Source organism: Pan troglodytes, chromosome 7 (genome assembly GCF_028858775.2).
Source record: "Pan troglodytes isolate AG18354 chromosome 7, NHGRI_mPanTro3-v2.0_pri, whole genome shotgun sequence".
Taxonomy (NCBI): domain Eukaryota; kingdom Metazoa; phylum Chordata; class Mammalia; order Primates; family Hominidae; genus Pan; species Pan troglodytes.
Window position 1 is genome coordinate 51,289,888 of NC_072405.2, and position 16,419 is coordinate 51,306,306.

Here is a 16,419-nt window from a genome sequence, read left to right on the forward strand (position 1 = left end):
CAGCCTGCTTAGTAGTTGGGATCTCAGGCGCGTGCCACCACGCCTGGCTATTTTTTGTAGAGACTGGGTTTTGCCATGTTTCCCAGGCTGGTCTTGAACTCCTTGAGCTGAAGTGATCTGCCTGCCTTGCCCTCCCAAAGTGCTGGGATTACAGGTGTAAGCCGCCGCACCCAGCCAGTTTCATTTATTTTTATGCATAACTAGCTTTATGTGTAAAAATGAAAAATAAGTGGGGGAGACACCAATTGTCCATTAAAAGGAGACTGATTAATTCTGAATATTGCTTTTTACCTTTTTGGGGCCTATTTGCCCCTTTTCAAAATGGACACTGGCCTTGCTTCTTCATAAACTCCTTGGTGGATATTAAATAACAATTGTGTAAGGGTTTCATACACTGTAAAAGTTGAAATAAGCATTCAAATATTTTTTGAATAAATGGAAACAATTTGTAGTTGTTGGTTAGCATTTGTTTAAGAAGGACAAATGGGCTGGGCACGGTGGCTCACTCCTGTAATCCTAGCACTTTGGGAGGCCAAAGTGGGTGGATCACCTGAGGTCAGGAGTTCGAGACCAGCCTGACCAACATGGTGAAACCCTGTCTCTACTAAAAAGTACAAAATTAACTGGGCTTGGTGATGCATGCCGGTAATCCCACCTACTCGGGAGGGTGAGGTAGGAGAATCACTTGAACCCAGGAGGCAGAGGTTGCGGTGAGCCGAGATCGCGCCATTGCACTCCAGTCTGGGCAACAAGAGCGAAACTCCATCTCAAAAAAAAAAAAAAATAAGAAGTACAAACAAAAGGCGTGTTAAGGCAGCACCAAATCTGGAAGTATCTTGTGTACCTTTTTCTTTTCTGCCATCTGATATGCTACTTTATAATTGAACCAATAAGATTTGTTGAATAAATGAACACGTATTTATGAACATTTATAAATAAGTGGTTATGTCCAAAACAACTCACAATTTTTAAGGAAACTTATTGGTAATACAGTTGGTTTTTTAAACTAAGAACAATGATAGGCCAGGTGTGGTGGCTCACATCCAAAATGCCAGCGCTTCGGGAGGCCAAGGCAGGCGGATCACTTGAGGCCAGGAGTTCGAGACCATCCTGGCCAACATGGCAAAACCCTGTCACTACTAAAAATACAAAAAAATTAGCTGGGTGTGCTAGCACACGCCTGTAATCCCAGCTACTCAGGAAGCTGAGGCACGAGAATCATTTGAACCCAGGAGGCAGGGTTGCAGTGAGCCTAGATTGCGCCACAGTCCTCCAGCCTGGGCGACAGCTAGATTCTGTCTGAAAAAAAAGAACAATGATGATAAAGATTCAGCAAATATGGCTTTTCTGAGTATGACTAGATACGGATTAAAATATGCTCTGTGTCCAGAAGAGAGCTATCAAGGAAAAATGATAAACTGGGACGAAAATTTTGCAACATGTTTTAGACAGTGGGTTAATATTTGATACTTTTCATTGATGTTAAGAGTGTGGACAAATTGGAGATCTCATAAACTGAAGGGAAAAGATTAAAGTGGTACAACCTTTCTTTTGGGGAGACTGGCAGGATGTGTCTGTTGTCTAAAAATGCACCTATCTTTTGATCCAAAAATTACTTTTCTGGGAGTTTAATCCTAAGGAAAACCAAGGATATACAGAGAAGTATATTTATAAAGCTAATCTTATTAACTTGTTAAAGCTCAAAATTGGCAGCAATCTAAATGCCCAATAATTGGGCGTTTATTAAATAAGTAACGATTTTAATGTCATGTCATTTAAAATATTCAAGTATATTTAATGATATAAAAAGATTGTGAAATTTTAGGTGTAAATAGCAGGTACCAATGTACATGTACTGTGTGATCCCATTTGAAAAATGTTTGCATGCGAGTATACGTGCATAGAATTAGAAGGCTATATTTCAGCAGTAGTCATTTTGCGCTATAGTTATGGAGGGTTTATATTTTCTTTTCATTTGTCTTCTTTTCCGTGCAATGTATGTGTTTACTTTGTAACTGAAAAATATACGGTCCATGTTGCCCATACTGAGGCAGAAGAATTGCTTGAACTCAGGAGGTGGAGGTGGCAGTGAGCTGAGATCATACCACTGCACTTCAGCCTGGGTGACAGAGACCCCGTCTCAAAAAAAAAAAAAAAAGTCCATGTTGCCCATAATAAAATACATCAAATTCTAAATAGTTGCTTGAATTAGATCACAGATTTGGTTCATCTTTTCAGTAGCAAAAGTAAAAGATTTATTGTGTTTACAAAATAAGAGCAATGTGTGTGTGTCTATGTTTCTTTCTTTCTTTGATTTTTCTTTATCCACAAGAAGCTTTTCCACAGCTTTTCATAGTGTTTGGTATCTGTTCATACTACCTTCATGGGGCCCTCTAAAGATGACCCTGTGTAAAGAAAAGAATGAATTATATCTTCAACAAGTATGTCTTCATATGACCTAACATTTAATTATATTGTCCCTGCAGTAAATATGGTGGCAAGTTCTGTATGGATACTGTTTTTAATATCCCTTAATGTAAGTTTTTGGCTTATACAGAGTCCAAAACAGTGCAGTCCAGTAACCTGATTGTAATGATCTGGCTTGTTTCAAGAATTTAATTTTACATATTTCAGGAATGGGTAGACTGAATGTCTTGAAGTGATTCTTGTCAAATATAGTATCTTGCCACCAAATGATTGATAATTTAAGATCATAGCATCATTAGAGATTATGTTCTCTGATAAGAATCAAATAAATAAATAAATGCATTCATAGTTTAAATGTTTAAATCAGGGAAGAAATAGGATTTTGAAATCATATTTATGACAAATCATGATATTTAGAGACTGTATTATTTCTATAAAGAAAATATTTAAAACCTGAAATGTAATGTCTTTACCAGCTATAATAGCTGAATTTGTTGCAGGTTCTTTATTTTTCATTTCTGTTCTGGTATTAAATTTGTAAGAGTGCTTAGCTGGATTTGATACCTGTGTTGTATATTAATGCACCAAATGACTGTGTATATAATATTTAGTTTTTATTTTGTTCATTCAGGGAGAAACTTATTCGTCTTCAGCATGAGAATAAGATGTTAAAGCTTAACCAAGAAGGTTCGGACAATGAAAAAATAGCCTTATTGCAGAGCCTTCTAGATGATGCAAATCTACGCAAGAATGAACTGGAGACAGAGAATAGGTAGAGTATTATAGGTGGCCGCATCTGGCTATAAGTTCTCCCTATTTGCCTTGATTCTGAATCCCTTAAACAAAGAACTGGCAGGGCATGGTGGCTCACGCCTGTAATCCCAGCACTTTGGGAGGCCGAGGAGGGCAGATGGCTTGAGCTCAGGAGTTCGAGACCAGCCTGGGCAACATGGTGAATGAAACTCCATCTCTACAAAAAAATGCAAAAATTAGCCAGGCATGGTGGTGCATGCCTGTGGTCCCAGCTACTCAGGAGGCGGAGGTAGAAGGATCATTTGAGCCCAGGAGGCAGAGGTTGCAGTGAGCCAAGGCCACACCACTGCACTCCAGCTTGGGCAATAGAGCAAAACTCTGTCTCAAAACAAACAAACAAACAAAAAAACCAACAACAAAGATCTGAATTGTAGTTTGAAAAATGGCCATGTGCTGTTCTCTTTCCCTTTTAGAGAACTTGAATCCATTTCTCCACTTTTGGGCAGACTTGCCAAAAAACATTGGGCCTTTTTAGAATGGTGTTGTCCTCTTTACTTCTTCATGCAAAATGATACCAGAGCTCTACCATTTACCCTTTCTAATCACTAATTAAAGCTAGAGGATTTTTAAAAATCCGATAATTCAGTCTTTCACAAGAATTTCAATTCACAGTTGTTGTCGGGCTAATAGAGTTTACCATTTCCACAGGCCAGTGTGTTGGAGCTCTGTTGGTGTGGGGAGAGCAGTAGCTCCCTCGTAATTGGATTGACAAAGCATTTTTCTTCTAATCTGTTATTTATTGTGACCCTAAAAGGAAATGATTCATCTTAGGAACAACTGACTTATTTTGAGAATTTAGAATTTGCAAAATTAACAAGAAAATCACTTTTCTGCTTGTAAGTTTTCAGCAACATGGTGCTATTCACTCAAAGTCAGTCACTGTAAAATCAGTGATTTACTCTGACAAGGGTTACATTTATATTTTGTTGTGACTGTCTTTTTGTTCTTTTCCTTTTTGGAAATGTTTCTTAGATCACAAACATATAGTTTTTTTTCTTTTTTGTTTTGTTTTGCGTCGTTTTTGTTTTACTGCAGTGATACTGTCATTTTTTAAGGATTTGACGTTTTTATTAATAGCTTCATAGCTCACCTGACATTACAGATTATTTGTTTATTTTGAGTGATTGATTTGGCTTCTCCCAGTTGGAAGTCAATCTTAGGAGTCACAATTGCTGTGACAGTTGTATACATCCTACCCTTTTTCCTATAGCTTTACATTTTAAAGCTACTGAGATAGAATCAACAAACAGTGTAAATCAGTATAAATGCTAGAGTGATTATAAGAGCACCATCAAGCATAAACAGAAAGAGAAAATTTTACATCAACTCTGAGGAGTCTAGAGAATGAGGGATTTTTTAAAGTACTCAGAAAAAGTGGGAAATGGAGACAGTAGAGCGGAGGAGATTGCGGGAGCAGCTGGCGGGTGGGCAGTCCCTCTGGTGCAAGTGTCTTGATGTTCGCCTCATTCATCCTTTGCCTCTGGGCTGTATTTTAGCCATTTTAGTCAGAAAAGTCTCTCCCTACCCTAGTATTTTTTTAGTGAGAAAGCACCCACAACTTTCTTCATACTGCTTTGTGTTGTTTCTCACAGGCTTTATAATTGTTGCTCTTTTTCCCAGAGACAGGACAGCCAATTGTCATTTATACAGTGTCCATGTCTGTGGATGACTAATCACCACCCAAGTTCCTGTGTGACTTACCGCTGGTACAACTTAGTGTTGTGATTGTTTCTTAAATTACAACACTGATGATGAATAACTTAGATTATGGCTGCCTATGATCTATAACGATAATAACAGGTAATATTTACTAAGCACCTGTTTGTCTCAGGCATTGTGCTGGGTGTCTTAAATATGCTTTCTTACTTTATGAAAGTTTTACAGATGAGGGAACTCAGACTCAGACCCTGGCTGCCTGACTCCAAAGCCTCCATACCTAGTCCATACCCTCTTTCTTGCCAATTTATCTTCTACTATGTTTGCACAATATTTATTCCTTTTCCTGTCTTCCTCTCACAGGATGTTTTTTCTCATAAATGAGTTACCCTAAGTTTGTTCTTACTGAATTTAATGAGTATTTATATTACCTTGACTCTAACTTAATATCCTACTAGTTGACAACATTGGGTCCCACTGAGTCTGTTACAGTTTGCTCACTGCCCATGTATGTCATCTGTCAGAAAGCAAAGTCTGTCGTAGACCTCTGAAGTCCTTTCCAATTAGTTTTCCCAAGAGTGAGCACTTTAGTGTATCTGTAATACCTGCCAATCCTCAAACAATATTAGAAGAGGGTGGAGGGTTGAGAGGGAAGCCACATCAGGATTCCCCAGGAATTCTGTCAAAGTAGACCTGATCTTGTTTCTGTACCTCTCAGACTGTGTTATAATCTCAAGCTCACCCTGTCCCTGCATCCCACAGCTGTATATATTCAGCAATTAGACTTTGATTAAAATGTTAACTATCTCAATCCCTGAAGTGGGAGAAAGAAAGTAGAAGCAATTCACATTGATAGAATACCTGCAATATGCAGGGACTCTGCTAGGCACACTTAAGTCTTTTAAACAACCCCATGAGGTAGGCATTATAATCCTCATTTATTTTGTAGATGAACTGTTTATTTTTTTTATTTTTGTGGGTACATAGTAGGTATATATATTTATGAGTTACATGAGATAGTTTGATACAGGCATGCAGTGCATAATAATCATATTGGGGTAAATGGGGTATCCATCCTCTCAAGCATTTATCATTTATGTTACGAACAATCCCATTATACTCTTTAGGTATTTTCAAATGTACAATTACATTATTTTTTACTATAGTCACTTTGTTGCGCTAGGAAATACTAGGTCTTATTCATTCTTTCTGTTTTTATGTACCCATTAACCTCTCCCCACTACCCTTCCCAGCCTCTGGTAACCATCCCATCTACTCTCAAGCTCCATGAGTTTAATTTTTTTAATTTTTAGCTCCCACAAATAAGTGAGAGTATGTGAAGTTTGTCTTCCTGTGCCTGTTATTTCACTTAACATAATGACCTTCAGTTTCATGCATGTTTTTGCAAATGACAGGATTTCATTCTTTTTTATGGCTAAATAGTGCTACATTGTCTACATCTACATATACCACATTTTCTGTGCCTATTAATTTTTTTATTTTATTTTATTTTTTTGAGACAGGATCTTACTCTGTCGCCCAGGCTGGACTGCAGTGGTATGATCACAGCTCACTGTAGACTCAACCTCCCAGGCTCAAACTGTCCTTCCATGTCAGCCTCTAAATAGCTGGAACTATAGGTACACACCACCATGCCTGGCTGATTTTTTAATTTTCTGGAGAGACAGGGTCTCCCTATGTTGCCCAGGCTGGTTTCAAACTCCTGGACTCAAGGGATCCTCCCACCTCAGCTTCCGAAAGTGCTGGGATTATAGGCATGAACCACCATGTCCAGCCTCTTTTGAGAAATAAATATCTGTTTAGATCTTTTTTTTTTTTTTTTTTTTTTTTGAGGATCTCACTCCCTCACCCAGGCTGGAATGCAGTGGCACAATCATAGCTCACTGCAGCCTTGACAGCCCGGGCTCAAGCGATCTTCCCACCTCATCTTCCAAGTAGCTGAGATTACAGGCATGTCCACCATGGCTAGCTAATTTTTTCTATTTTTTTGTAGAGATGGGGTTTTGCCATGTTGCCCAGGCTAGTCTTAAACTCCTGGGCTCAAGCAATCCACCCACCTCAGCCTCCCAAAGTGCTGGGATTACAGGGATGAGACACCATGCCCAGCTCTCCTTGTGCCTGTTTTTAAAATCGGATTATTGGAGTTTTTCCTGTAGAGTTGTTTGAGCTCCTTATATATTCTGGTTAGTCATCCCTTGTGAGATGGGGAGTTTGCACGTATTTTCACCCATTCTGTCAGTTGTCTCTCACTTTGTTGATTGTTTCCTTTGCTATGCAGAAGCTTTTTAACTTGATGTGATCCCATTTGTTCCTTTTTCCTTTGGTTCCTTGGGCTTATGGAGTATTACTCAAGAAATCTTTGCCCACACCAATGTCCGGTGAGCCTTTCTCCAGTTTTGTTTTATTATTTTCAGGTCTCAGATTTAAATCTTTGATCCATTTTGATTGGATCTTTGTATATGGCAAGAGATAGGGGGTCTAGTTTCATTATTTTGCATAATGATATCCAGTACCTTTTATCGAAGAGACTGCCCTTTCCCCAGAGTATGTTCTTGGCATCTTTGTCAAAATAAGTTCACTGTAGGTGTATAGATTTATCTCTGACTTCTCTTTTCTGTTCCACTGGTCTATGTGTCTGTTTTTATGTAAGTGCCATGCTGTTTTGATTACTATAGCTCTGTAGTATAATTTGAAGTCAGGTAACATGATTCCTCCGGTTTTGTTCTTTTTGCTTAGAATAGCTTTGGTTATTCTGGGTATTCTGTGGTTCCATATAAATTTTAGGATTGTTTTTTCTATTTCTGTGAAGAATATCATTGTTATTTTGATAGGGATTGTTTTGAATCTGTAGATAGATAGCTTTGGATAGTATGGACCTTTTTTTTTTTTTTTTTTTCTTTTGGAGATAGAGTCTGTCTCTGTCACCCAGGCTGGAGTGCACTGGCACTATCTATAGCTCATTGCAACCTCCACCTCCCAGGTTCAAGCAATTCTCTTGCCTCAGCCTTCCGAGTAGCTGGGACTACAGACATGAGCCACCACGCCCAGTTAATTTTTGTATTTTAGTAGAGACAGGGTTTTGCCCTGTTGGCTGGGCTGGTCTCAAACTCCTGACCTCAGGTGATCCACCCACCTCAGCCTCCCAAAGTGCTGGGATTACAGGTGTGAGCCACTGCGTCTGGCCAACAATATGCCAACATATGGCACTTGGACATACTGAGTACTTTGTTTTTGTTTTTTTTTTTCCTTTTAGTGGAGAACTGGGTCTCACTAAATTGCCCAGGCAGGTCTCACACCCCTGGGCTCAGGCTATCCTCCTGCCTTTGCCTCCCTAAGAGCTAGGATTACAGATGTGAGCCACCGCACCCAGCATGGACATTTTAACAATACTGATTCTTCTAATTCATGAACATAGAATATCTTTCCATTTTTTTGTGTCTTCAATTTCTTGCATCAGTGTTTTTTAGTTTTAATTGTAGAGCTCATTCACTTCTTTGCTTAATTCCTAGGTATTTTATTTTATCTGTAGTGATCATAAATGGGATTCTTGATTTCTTTTTCAGATTGTTTGCTGTTGGCCTATAGAAATGTTACTGATTTTTGGCTGGGCCCGGTGTTTCATGCCTGTAATCCCAGCACTTTGGGAGGCCGAGGCGGGTGGATCACGAGGTCAGGAGATTGAGACCATCCTGGCGAACACGGTGAAACCCCGTCTCTACTAAAAATACAAAAAATTAGCTAGGCGTGGTGGTGAGCGCCTGTAGTCCCAACTACTCAGGAGGCTGAGGCAGGAGAATTGCATGAACCTGGGAGGTGCAGCTTGCAGTGAGCTGAGATCATGCCACTGCACTCCAGCCTGGGCGACAGAGTGAGACTCTGTCTCAAAAAAAAAAAAAAAAAAAAAGTTACTGATTTTTGGCCAGGTGCGGTGGCTCTTCCCTGTAATCCCAGCACTTTGGGAGGCTGAGGTGGGCGAATCACAAGGTCAGGAGATTGAGACCATCCTGGCCAACATGGTGAAACTCCGTCTCTGCTAAAAATACAAAAATTAGCTGGGTGTGGTGGTGCACGCCTGTAGTCCCAGCTACTCAGAGGGCTGAGGCAGGAGAATTGCTTGAATGCAGGAGGTGGAGGTTGTAGTGAGCTGAGATCATGCCACTGCCCTGCAGCCTGGTGACAGAGACTCCGTCTCAAAAAAAAAAAAAAAAAAAAATGTTACTGATTTTTGTATGTTGATTTGTAATTTGACTTCTTCCTTTCTAATTTAGATGCCCTTTATTTCTTTCTCTTGTCTGATTGCTCTGGCTAGGACTTCTAGTACTGTGTTGAATAACAGGGTGAAAGTGAGCATCCTTGTCCTGTTCCTGATCTTAGAGGAGAGACTTTCAGTTTTTCCCCATTCAGTATGATACTAGCTATGGGTCTCTCGTATGTAACTTTTATTATGTTGAGGTATGTTCCTTTTATACCTAGTTTTTTGAGAGTTTTTATCATGAATTGTCATTGAATTTTATCAAATGCTTTTTCAACATCACTTGAAATGGTCATATGGTCTTTGTCCTTTATTCTATTGATATAATGTGTCACATTAGTTGGTATGAGGATGTTGAACCATCCTTGCATACTTGGGATCAATCCCATTTGGTCATAATAAATGATCTTTTTAATGTGTTGTTGAATTTGGTTTGCAGTATTTTATTGAGGATTTTTGCATCAATATTCATTAGTTATATTGGCCTATACTTATATATATATTTTTAAGACAGGGTCTTACTCTGTCGCCCAAGCTGGAGTGCAGTAGCTTAGTAGAGCCAGGTTTTCACCGTGTTGGCCAGGCTGGTCTCGAACTCTTGACATCAGGTGATCCACCTGCCTTGGCCTCCCAAAGTGTTGGGATTACAGGCGTGAGCCACTATGCCTGGCCTATAGTTTTGTTTTGTTTTTTTTCTTTTGATGTGTCTTTGTCTCGTTTTGGTATCAGGGTAATATTTGCCACATAGAATGAGTTTGGAGGTATTCCTTCTTCCTCTATTTTTCAGAATAGTTTGAGTAGGATTGGTATAAGTTCTTTAAATGTTTTGTAGAATTTGCCAGTGAAGTCATCGGATCTGGGGCCTTTATTGGTAGACTTTTTATTATGGCTTCAATCTCATTACTTGCTATTGGTCTGTTCAGGTTTTGGATTTCTTCATGATTCAATCTTGGTAGATCATATGTGTCTAGGAATTTATCCATTTCTTCTAGATTTTTCAATTTTTTGGCATATAGTTGCTCATAATAACCAGTAATCCTTTGAATTTCTCCGGTATCAGTTGTAATGTCTTGTTTTTTTGGCTCTGATTTTATTTATTTGGGTCTTCTCTCTTTTTTTCTTAGTCTGGCTAAAGGTTTGTCAATTTATCTTTTCAAAAAACTGGTTTTTGTTTTGTTGCTCTTTTGTATTGTTTTCTTCATTTCAAATTCATTTATTTCTGCTCTGATCCTTATTTTTTATCTATTTGTTTATTTAGAGACAGAGTCTCACTCTGTCACCCAGGCTGGAGTGTAGTGGCGCGATCTCGGCTCATGCAACCTCCACCTCCTGGGTTCAAGTGATTCTCCTGCCTCAGCCTCCACAGTAGCTGGGACTATAGGCGTGCACCACCACCCCTGGCTAATTTTTGTATTTTTAGTAGAGATGGAGTTTCACCATGTTGGCCAGGCTTGTCTCAAACTCCTAACCTCAAGTGATCCACCCACATTGGCCTCCCAAAGTGCTGGGGTTATAGGTGTGAGCCACCACACCCAGCCTGCTCTTATCTTTATTATTTCTTCTACTAATTTTGGGTTTGGTTTGCTCTTCCCTTTCTAGTTCGTTCAGTGGCATCGTTAGGTTGTTTATTTGAAGGTTTTCTCTTTTTTGATGTAGGTACTTGTGCCCATAAATTTCCCTCTTACTACGGCTTTTGCTGTATCCCATAGATTTCGGTATGTTGTGTTTCCATTATCATTTGTTTCAATAAATTTTTCAGTTTCCTTGTTGATTTCTTCATTGACCCACTGGTCATTCAGGAACATATTGTTGAATTTCCATGTGTTTGTATAGTTTCTAAAATTTCTTTTGTTAACTGATTTCTAGTTTTATTGTGTTCAGAGAAGATGCTTGATATTATTTCAATTTTTTGAGTATTTTCTAGATGTACTTTTTCCATAAATATTTTCTTATATTTATGTTGCTTACATACTGCATACTTTAACAGTTACATTACTATTTTTGCTCACCTATTCCCCACTGAGAGAATTTAGCTGTTTTTAAACCATTCCAAAGAACATCTTGGTACATACTGGATTGTGTTTTATGATGTTTACAATGGCTTCCGCCTAGTTGGCTTACAGTATTGTTTGATGAAATAATCTCAAAAATGACTAAGATGGATAGTTGAAATAATCTTTTAGTTGAATACATATTTCCATTTTGCTTTCTGAAAAGAGTGAACAGTATTATGGTATTACTAGTAATGTGTTTATGGACCTGTGTCCCCATATTGAATGTGGATTTTTCAGGTAATTTATTCTTTTGTTACTCAAAACCACTCAGATTTTTTTACCTTGATGTGAAAAAGTTATAGCTTTAATTAAATTTTTACTGTGATCCTTTCTAAATTATAAACCTATAATTTCTTGTAATTTAAGTAAAAGCATTTCTTATTAAACTGTTTGGCTGTTTGGATTCTAAACACTCAGTGTCTTGTTTTCTCCTTAATTTGGAGCAGTCTGGCTTCTGCTACTACCATTTCACGGAAGTATTTCTTACTAAGATAACTGATCATCTCTTAAATGGCCAATCCCATAGCAGCACTCAAGACTTTATCTTTCCTCGTCTTTCTGCTATATTCAGTGTTGTTATTCAGTTCCCCCTTCTTCAAATTTTTTATTTCAATAATACCCATCTCTTACATTCTCTCTCATTCTCTGATATTCTTCAGGGTGAGGTTCCTCTTTCTACCCCTTGGTTGATCCGCCATGGGCCTTCTTTGTTAGTCTTTTACACTGTTTTTCACATTCTTTCTAGACAATATCATTTTTGCTCATGGCCTCAGTTAACTCCACATGGCTCCCAAATCTGTATGTTCAATTCAGGCTTCTCTCTGCTTTAGATTGAGGTATCTAGCTGTTTGACAAATTTCTAGGCATTTCATTTTCAACAAATGTAAAATCAGATTCCTGTATTTCTTTCTTATCCTATTCCTTTTGTCTTCCCTTCTCAGCGAATACCAAAATCCTTATATTCTTTTGCCTTTTCTCAAGATAGTTCGTCTGTCCCTTTCTATTTCCTCCTCTGTCCCTTTCTATTTCAGGCATATTTAGTAATAATAATAATAATAGCCTTCTCTTATCTTCATGCCTGCTCTTGAACCTTTTTGATAATATCTTCCATTTTAAAACCAAAGTGATCTGTCTGACATACTACCTGTGTGATCTGTCTGACCATGTTCTCCCTTCTTGCAATCCTTCAGTATCACCCAAGACCTTGGGAGGTAAGCTGGTCTCCTGAATGTTGCATCATGACCTAGAGAATTTATGAAAGTCAAGCCATGGGCCAGGCGCGGTGGCTCATGCCTGTAATCCCAGCACTTTGGGAGGCCGAGGCAGGTGGATCACCTGAGGTCAGGAGTTCGAGACCACCCTGATCAACATAGTGAAACCCCGTCTCTACTAAAAATACAAAAATTAGCCAGGCATGATGGTGCGCATCTGTAATCCCAACTACTCAGGAGGCTGAGGCACGAGGATTGCTTGAGCCTGGGAGGCGGAGGTTGCAGTGAGCTGAGATTGCACCATTGCACTCCAGCCTGGGCAACAGAAGGAGACTCCGTCTCAAAAAAAAAAAAAGAAAAAGAAAAAGAAAAAAGAAAGTCAAGCCGTGGAATCAGCGTTATTTAAGGTTATCTGAGTTGTTCCAGTTTCAGCCTGACTTGAGGCTTGCTGATTACAGGATAATCCCAGCAGACACTTTGTATTCCATACAGGGTTGTGCTGATCTCCTTTTCCCCCAGTTTCTCTCCGGCCTTTCTTCCTCTCATAAAATACTCATCATCTATACCATTCCTGAATTCACTGCATCCTCTTATTTTTCTGCATACTTTGGACATACTGACCTCTGTCTTGAATCTCCTTTCCACCCTTAACTCATAGATGTTTTATTTATTGTTCTAGTCTCATTTCAAGTCCAGAGTATTTTAACTCCTCCAGAGTTATTGCTTCTTTGACCATCATTTTTATATGCATCTATGTACTACTTTGAAGTTTTTATCTGATTGTATTTTATTTGTTTACACTTTTTCCTCCCCACTAGACTTTAATTCCGTGAGGGCAGGGATCTTTTTTTTTTTTTTTTTTTTTTTTTTTGTGAGGCAGGGTCTCACTGTGTTGCCCAGACTGGAGTGCAGTGGCACGAACACAGCTCACTTCAGCCTCGACCTCCTGGGCTCAAGCGATCCTCCTACCTCTTCCCCACAAGTAGCTGGGACTTACAGGTGCTTACCACCATGCCTGGCTAATTTTTCTATTTTTGGTAGAGATGGAGTTTCACCATGCTGGCCAGGCTGGCCTCAAACTCCTGAGCTCTCATGCAGTCCATCCACCTTGGCCTCCCAAAGTGCTGGCATGGGCCACCACCCCCTTCCTGAGTGCAGAGATCTTTTAATACTAGTGCTGAGCACAGTCCGTGAGACATAGTCTTCATAAACATGTATTGAAGTGAATTTCAGAGAAATTAATATGCATAAGTACATTGGTTCTAAAATATGTGCCCACCCAAACACTGTGTTAGAAGTCATCATTCGAAATTTCAAGCAATACCAAAAATAATCAGAAAAGTAAGCTGCCACTCATGACATTAGGCCACTACTATACTACTACTGCTATAACATGAGACTTGATTTTGCTAATTATACTTTCTAACTAATATGACAACCTAAGGAAAAAAGGCATACATAACTCACCACTTGGAAAATTAATGTACATTTCATTTCTAGGCTGGTGAATCAAAGACTTCTGGAAGTACAGTCACAAGTTGAAGAATTACAAAAATCTTTACAGGATCAAGGCTCAAAAGCAGAAGATGTAAGTTTTAATATGTACCAACGATGGTCCATCAGTTTCACAATGTTGAGAAATAACTTTTATTTTTTATTTGATGTTTTTTGTCAAAATAATTTAGTATTATATTGGTTATAGAAAAGAAATAGTGTTTTCCTTTTTACTAACATTCCTTATAAAAAGGACCAGATAGTACTTTATTGTCTCTTCAGATTCGCTCTGCTGGGAATTAGAAGTTCATTTCTAGTTACCAACTGAAGAATTAATTGAGGCTTTATGTTTTAAATGTGCTCAACTCAGTGTTCAAAGATGAAGTGTAGGGTTTTTCCCCTTTGGCCAAAAAAAAAATTGCTAGTGGGAATTTGGAGTGTTCAAGTAGAAATTTTTAATGTAACAGTGACTTTAAGAAAATACTGCCGTCCCTAGTATTGCATTTTCTCTAAATCTCTGAATCCCTCTTACTCCTTCTGTTCCCCGACACTGGCCCTTTTTTGCACATCCCCCAGCACTCTGCGTCTCTGTCACAGCTCTGCACACTTGCACTAGAATAGTGTAAATGTATTAGCCAAGGACCGCCTTTCTTCACACCTGCGTGTTAACCTTCTATCACAGTACTCAGGTAGCACATAGTCGTCTATCTCCGGCAAAAGTGTAAGTAAGTCAAATTTTGCAAATCCTTTATGTTTAATGAACAGTAAACAACCGAGCTAAGACTTAGAGTGTTCAAAAATAGTGTAAAGAGGAGAAAAAACAAAATTTTGGTGATCAGTCTTTGCTTCAACCAGATGTTTTGTTTTTTTCCTGTTACCAATGTAATTTGCTGTAAACTCTGGCATTTGAGCATAAATGTTTGTTTCCATTGATAGAGTCATTTTGGAGGATTAACTTCAAAACTGTAGATGTAGCCAATTCCATTTCGCCTTATTAACATAAGAGGATATAAAAACAAAAGGAACCGAAGAAAGGGAGTTAAGTATGTTACTTAAAACTTGTGAATACTAGATATAGAAAGCTCATCCATGGCCTAGCTTAATGAGTTTCTCCAGACATCATCTCGTGTATATTGGCAACATGTCCTTCATTCTAACATGGGTGATGTTAGCTCATCCCTTAATCAATGTGTTGGCAGTCCTTGTTAGATTCCCAGATTGATTTCTGATTCCTAAAACTGTCACCAACATTTAAACTTCCTTATGCCCTTATTAAAATTTAAAACATGTTTTTATTCAAAATGCGAAATCACAAAGAGGTGAAACAAAACTACCATTAGTGTATTGAAATATTATTAAGCCTAATTAAGTATCTTAGAGATGAACTGAATGGGGCAACATTTCTTAATTCAGTGAAATCACTAGGTCCTTTAAACTGAGAAAAACGTAAAATCCATTCTGGTCTCTAAAAGTCTGAGGAGACTTTTATTGATTTGTTATGGGAGTGAGGGAAGGGCCTGTGGTACATAGGAAGTAAAAATGGTGAAATATCAGAGTCAGCTTAAACTTCAGTGTTACAATGATGGCCATTGTGCATGGTTCTCTTACACTAAAACATAAATAAAAGCATTTATTCTTCAAAAGATAATTTGGCATAGCTTGATTAGGTATCGCTATGGTAATCAAATCTAATTAAATATGCTGTGGGCCATTACTTTAACAGAACGTATTTCAGAAGTGAGATGCTAGCCCTGTCAAGTACTATTTACATAAACTAGTCCATTTATTTGACTGTCCAGATGCCAATGTCTTGCTGTAAACTAAGCAGAACTTTGCTCTGAGTTCTTTTCTATATGTAGAAAAGATTCAGATAGCTGAAACTGTGCCTCCAAATGGCTTAGAGAAATAAATAGTACAATACAGGATATATGGTTCTTGCCCCAGCAAATATTTTTATGTTTTTGTCTTACCTTTCTCTTTCTCTAACTTAAAGTGTTGCATCTCGGGAATGTGCAACACATAAAGCAACCTGCCAAAGGAAGTGGTCCCCTCTGGAGAAGAACAACATAATTTCTGCCAGCTTCTGTTATCAAAAGCACAGTCCTTTCATGTGATCTTAAGTCAGAGTAGAAGGGGTTGCACATTTTTATTATTATTTTTATGTAATTTGTTTTTAGCATGGAAGCAGAAAAACATTGTTATATCCAGCCATATGGATAATTTGAGCTAGCCACAATATATAAAACTTCAGAGAACAAGACAGGATGAAGAGACGGTAGAAAAAAGAAAAATGTACATTTCTTTTAAAAGTGCATATCTTGGGCTGGGCACAGTGGCTCATGCCTGTAATCCTAGCACTTTGGGAGGCCGAGGCGGGCAGATCATGAGGTCAGGAGATCGAGATCATCCTGACTAACATGGTGAAATCCCATCTCTACTAAAAATACAAAAAGAATTAGCCAGGCATGGTGGCAGGTACCTGTAGTCCCAG

General features: G+C 38.5%; 1 protein-coding gene across 11 annotated transcripts in view; it reads left to right on the plus strand.

Annotated features, from left to right (window-relative positions):
* HOOK3 (hook microtubule tethering protein 3) overlaps window positions 1-16,419 on the plus strand; it is a 134,001-nt gene that overhangs the window by 87,420 nt on the left and 30,162 nt on the right. For 8 of the 11 annotated variants that reach the window (XM_063816319.1, XM_054656702.2, XM_063816323.1 and 5 more), the window contains 2 exons: window positions 3,059-3,199; window positions 13,935-14,022. In XM_063816319.1, coding sequence (XP_063672389.1) covers window positions 3,059-3,199; window positions 13,935-14,022 — 229 coding nt within the window. The remainder of the gene's footprint in view (window positions 1-3,058; window positions 3,200-13,934; window positions 14,023-16,419) is intronic. The other 3 variants (XM_063816321.1, XM_063816325.1, XM_063816322.1) reach the window with 2 other exon arrangements.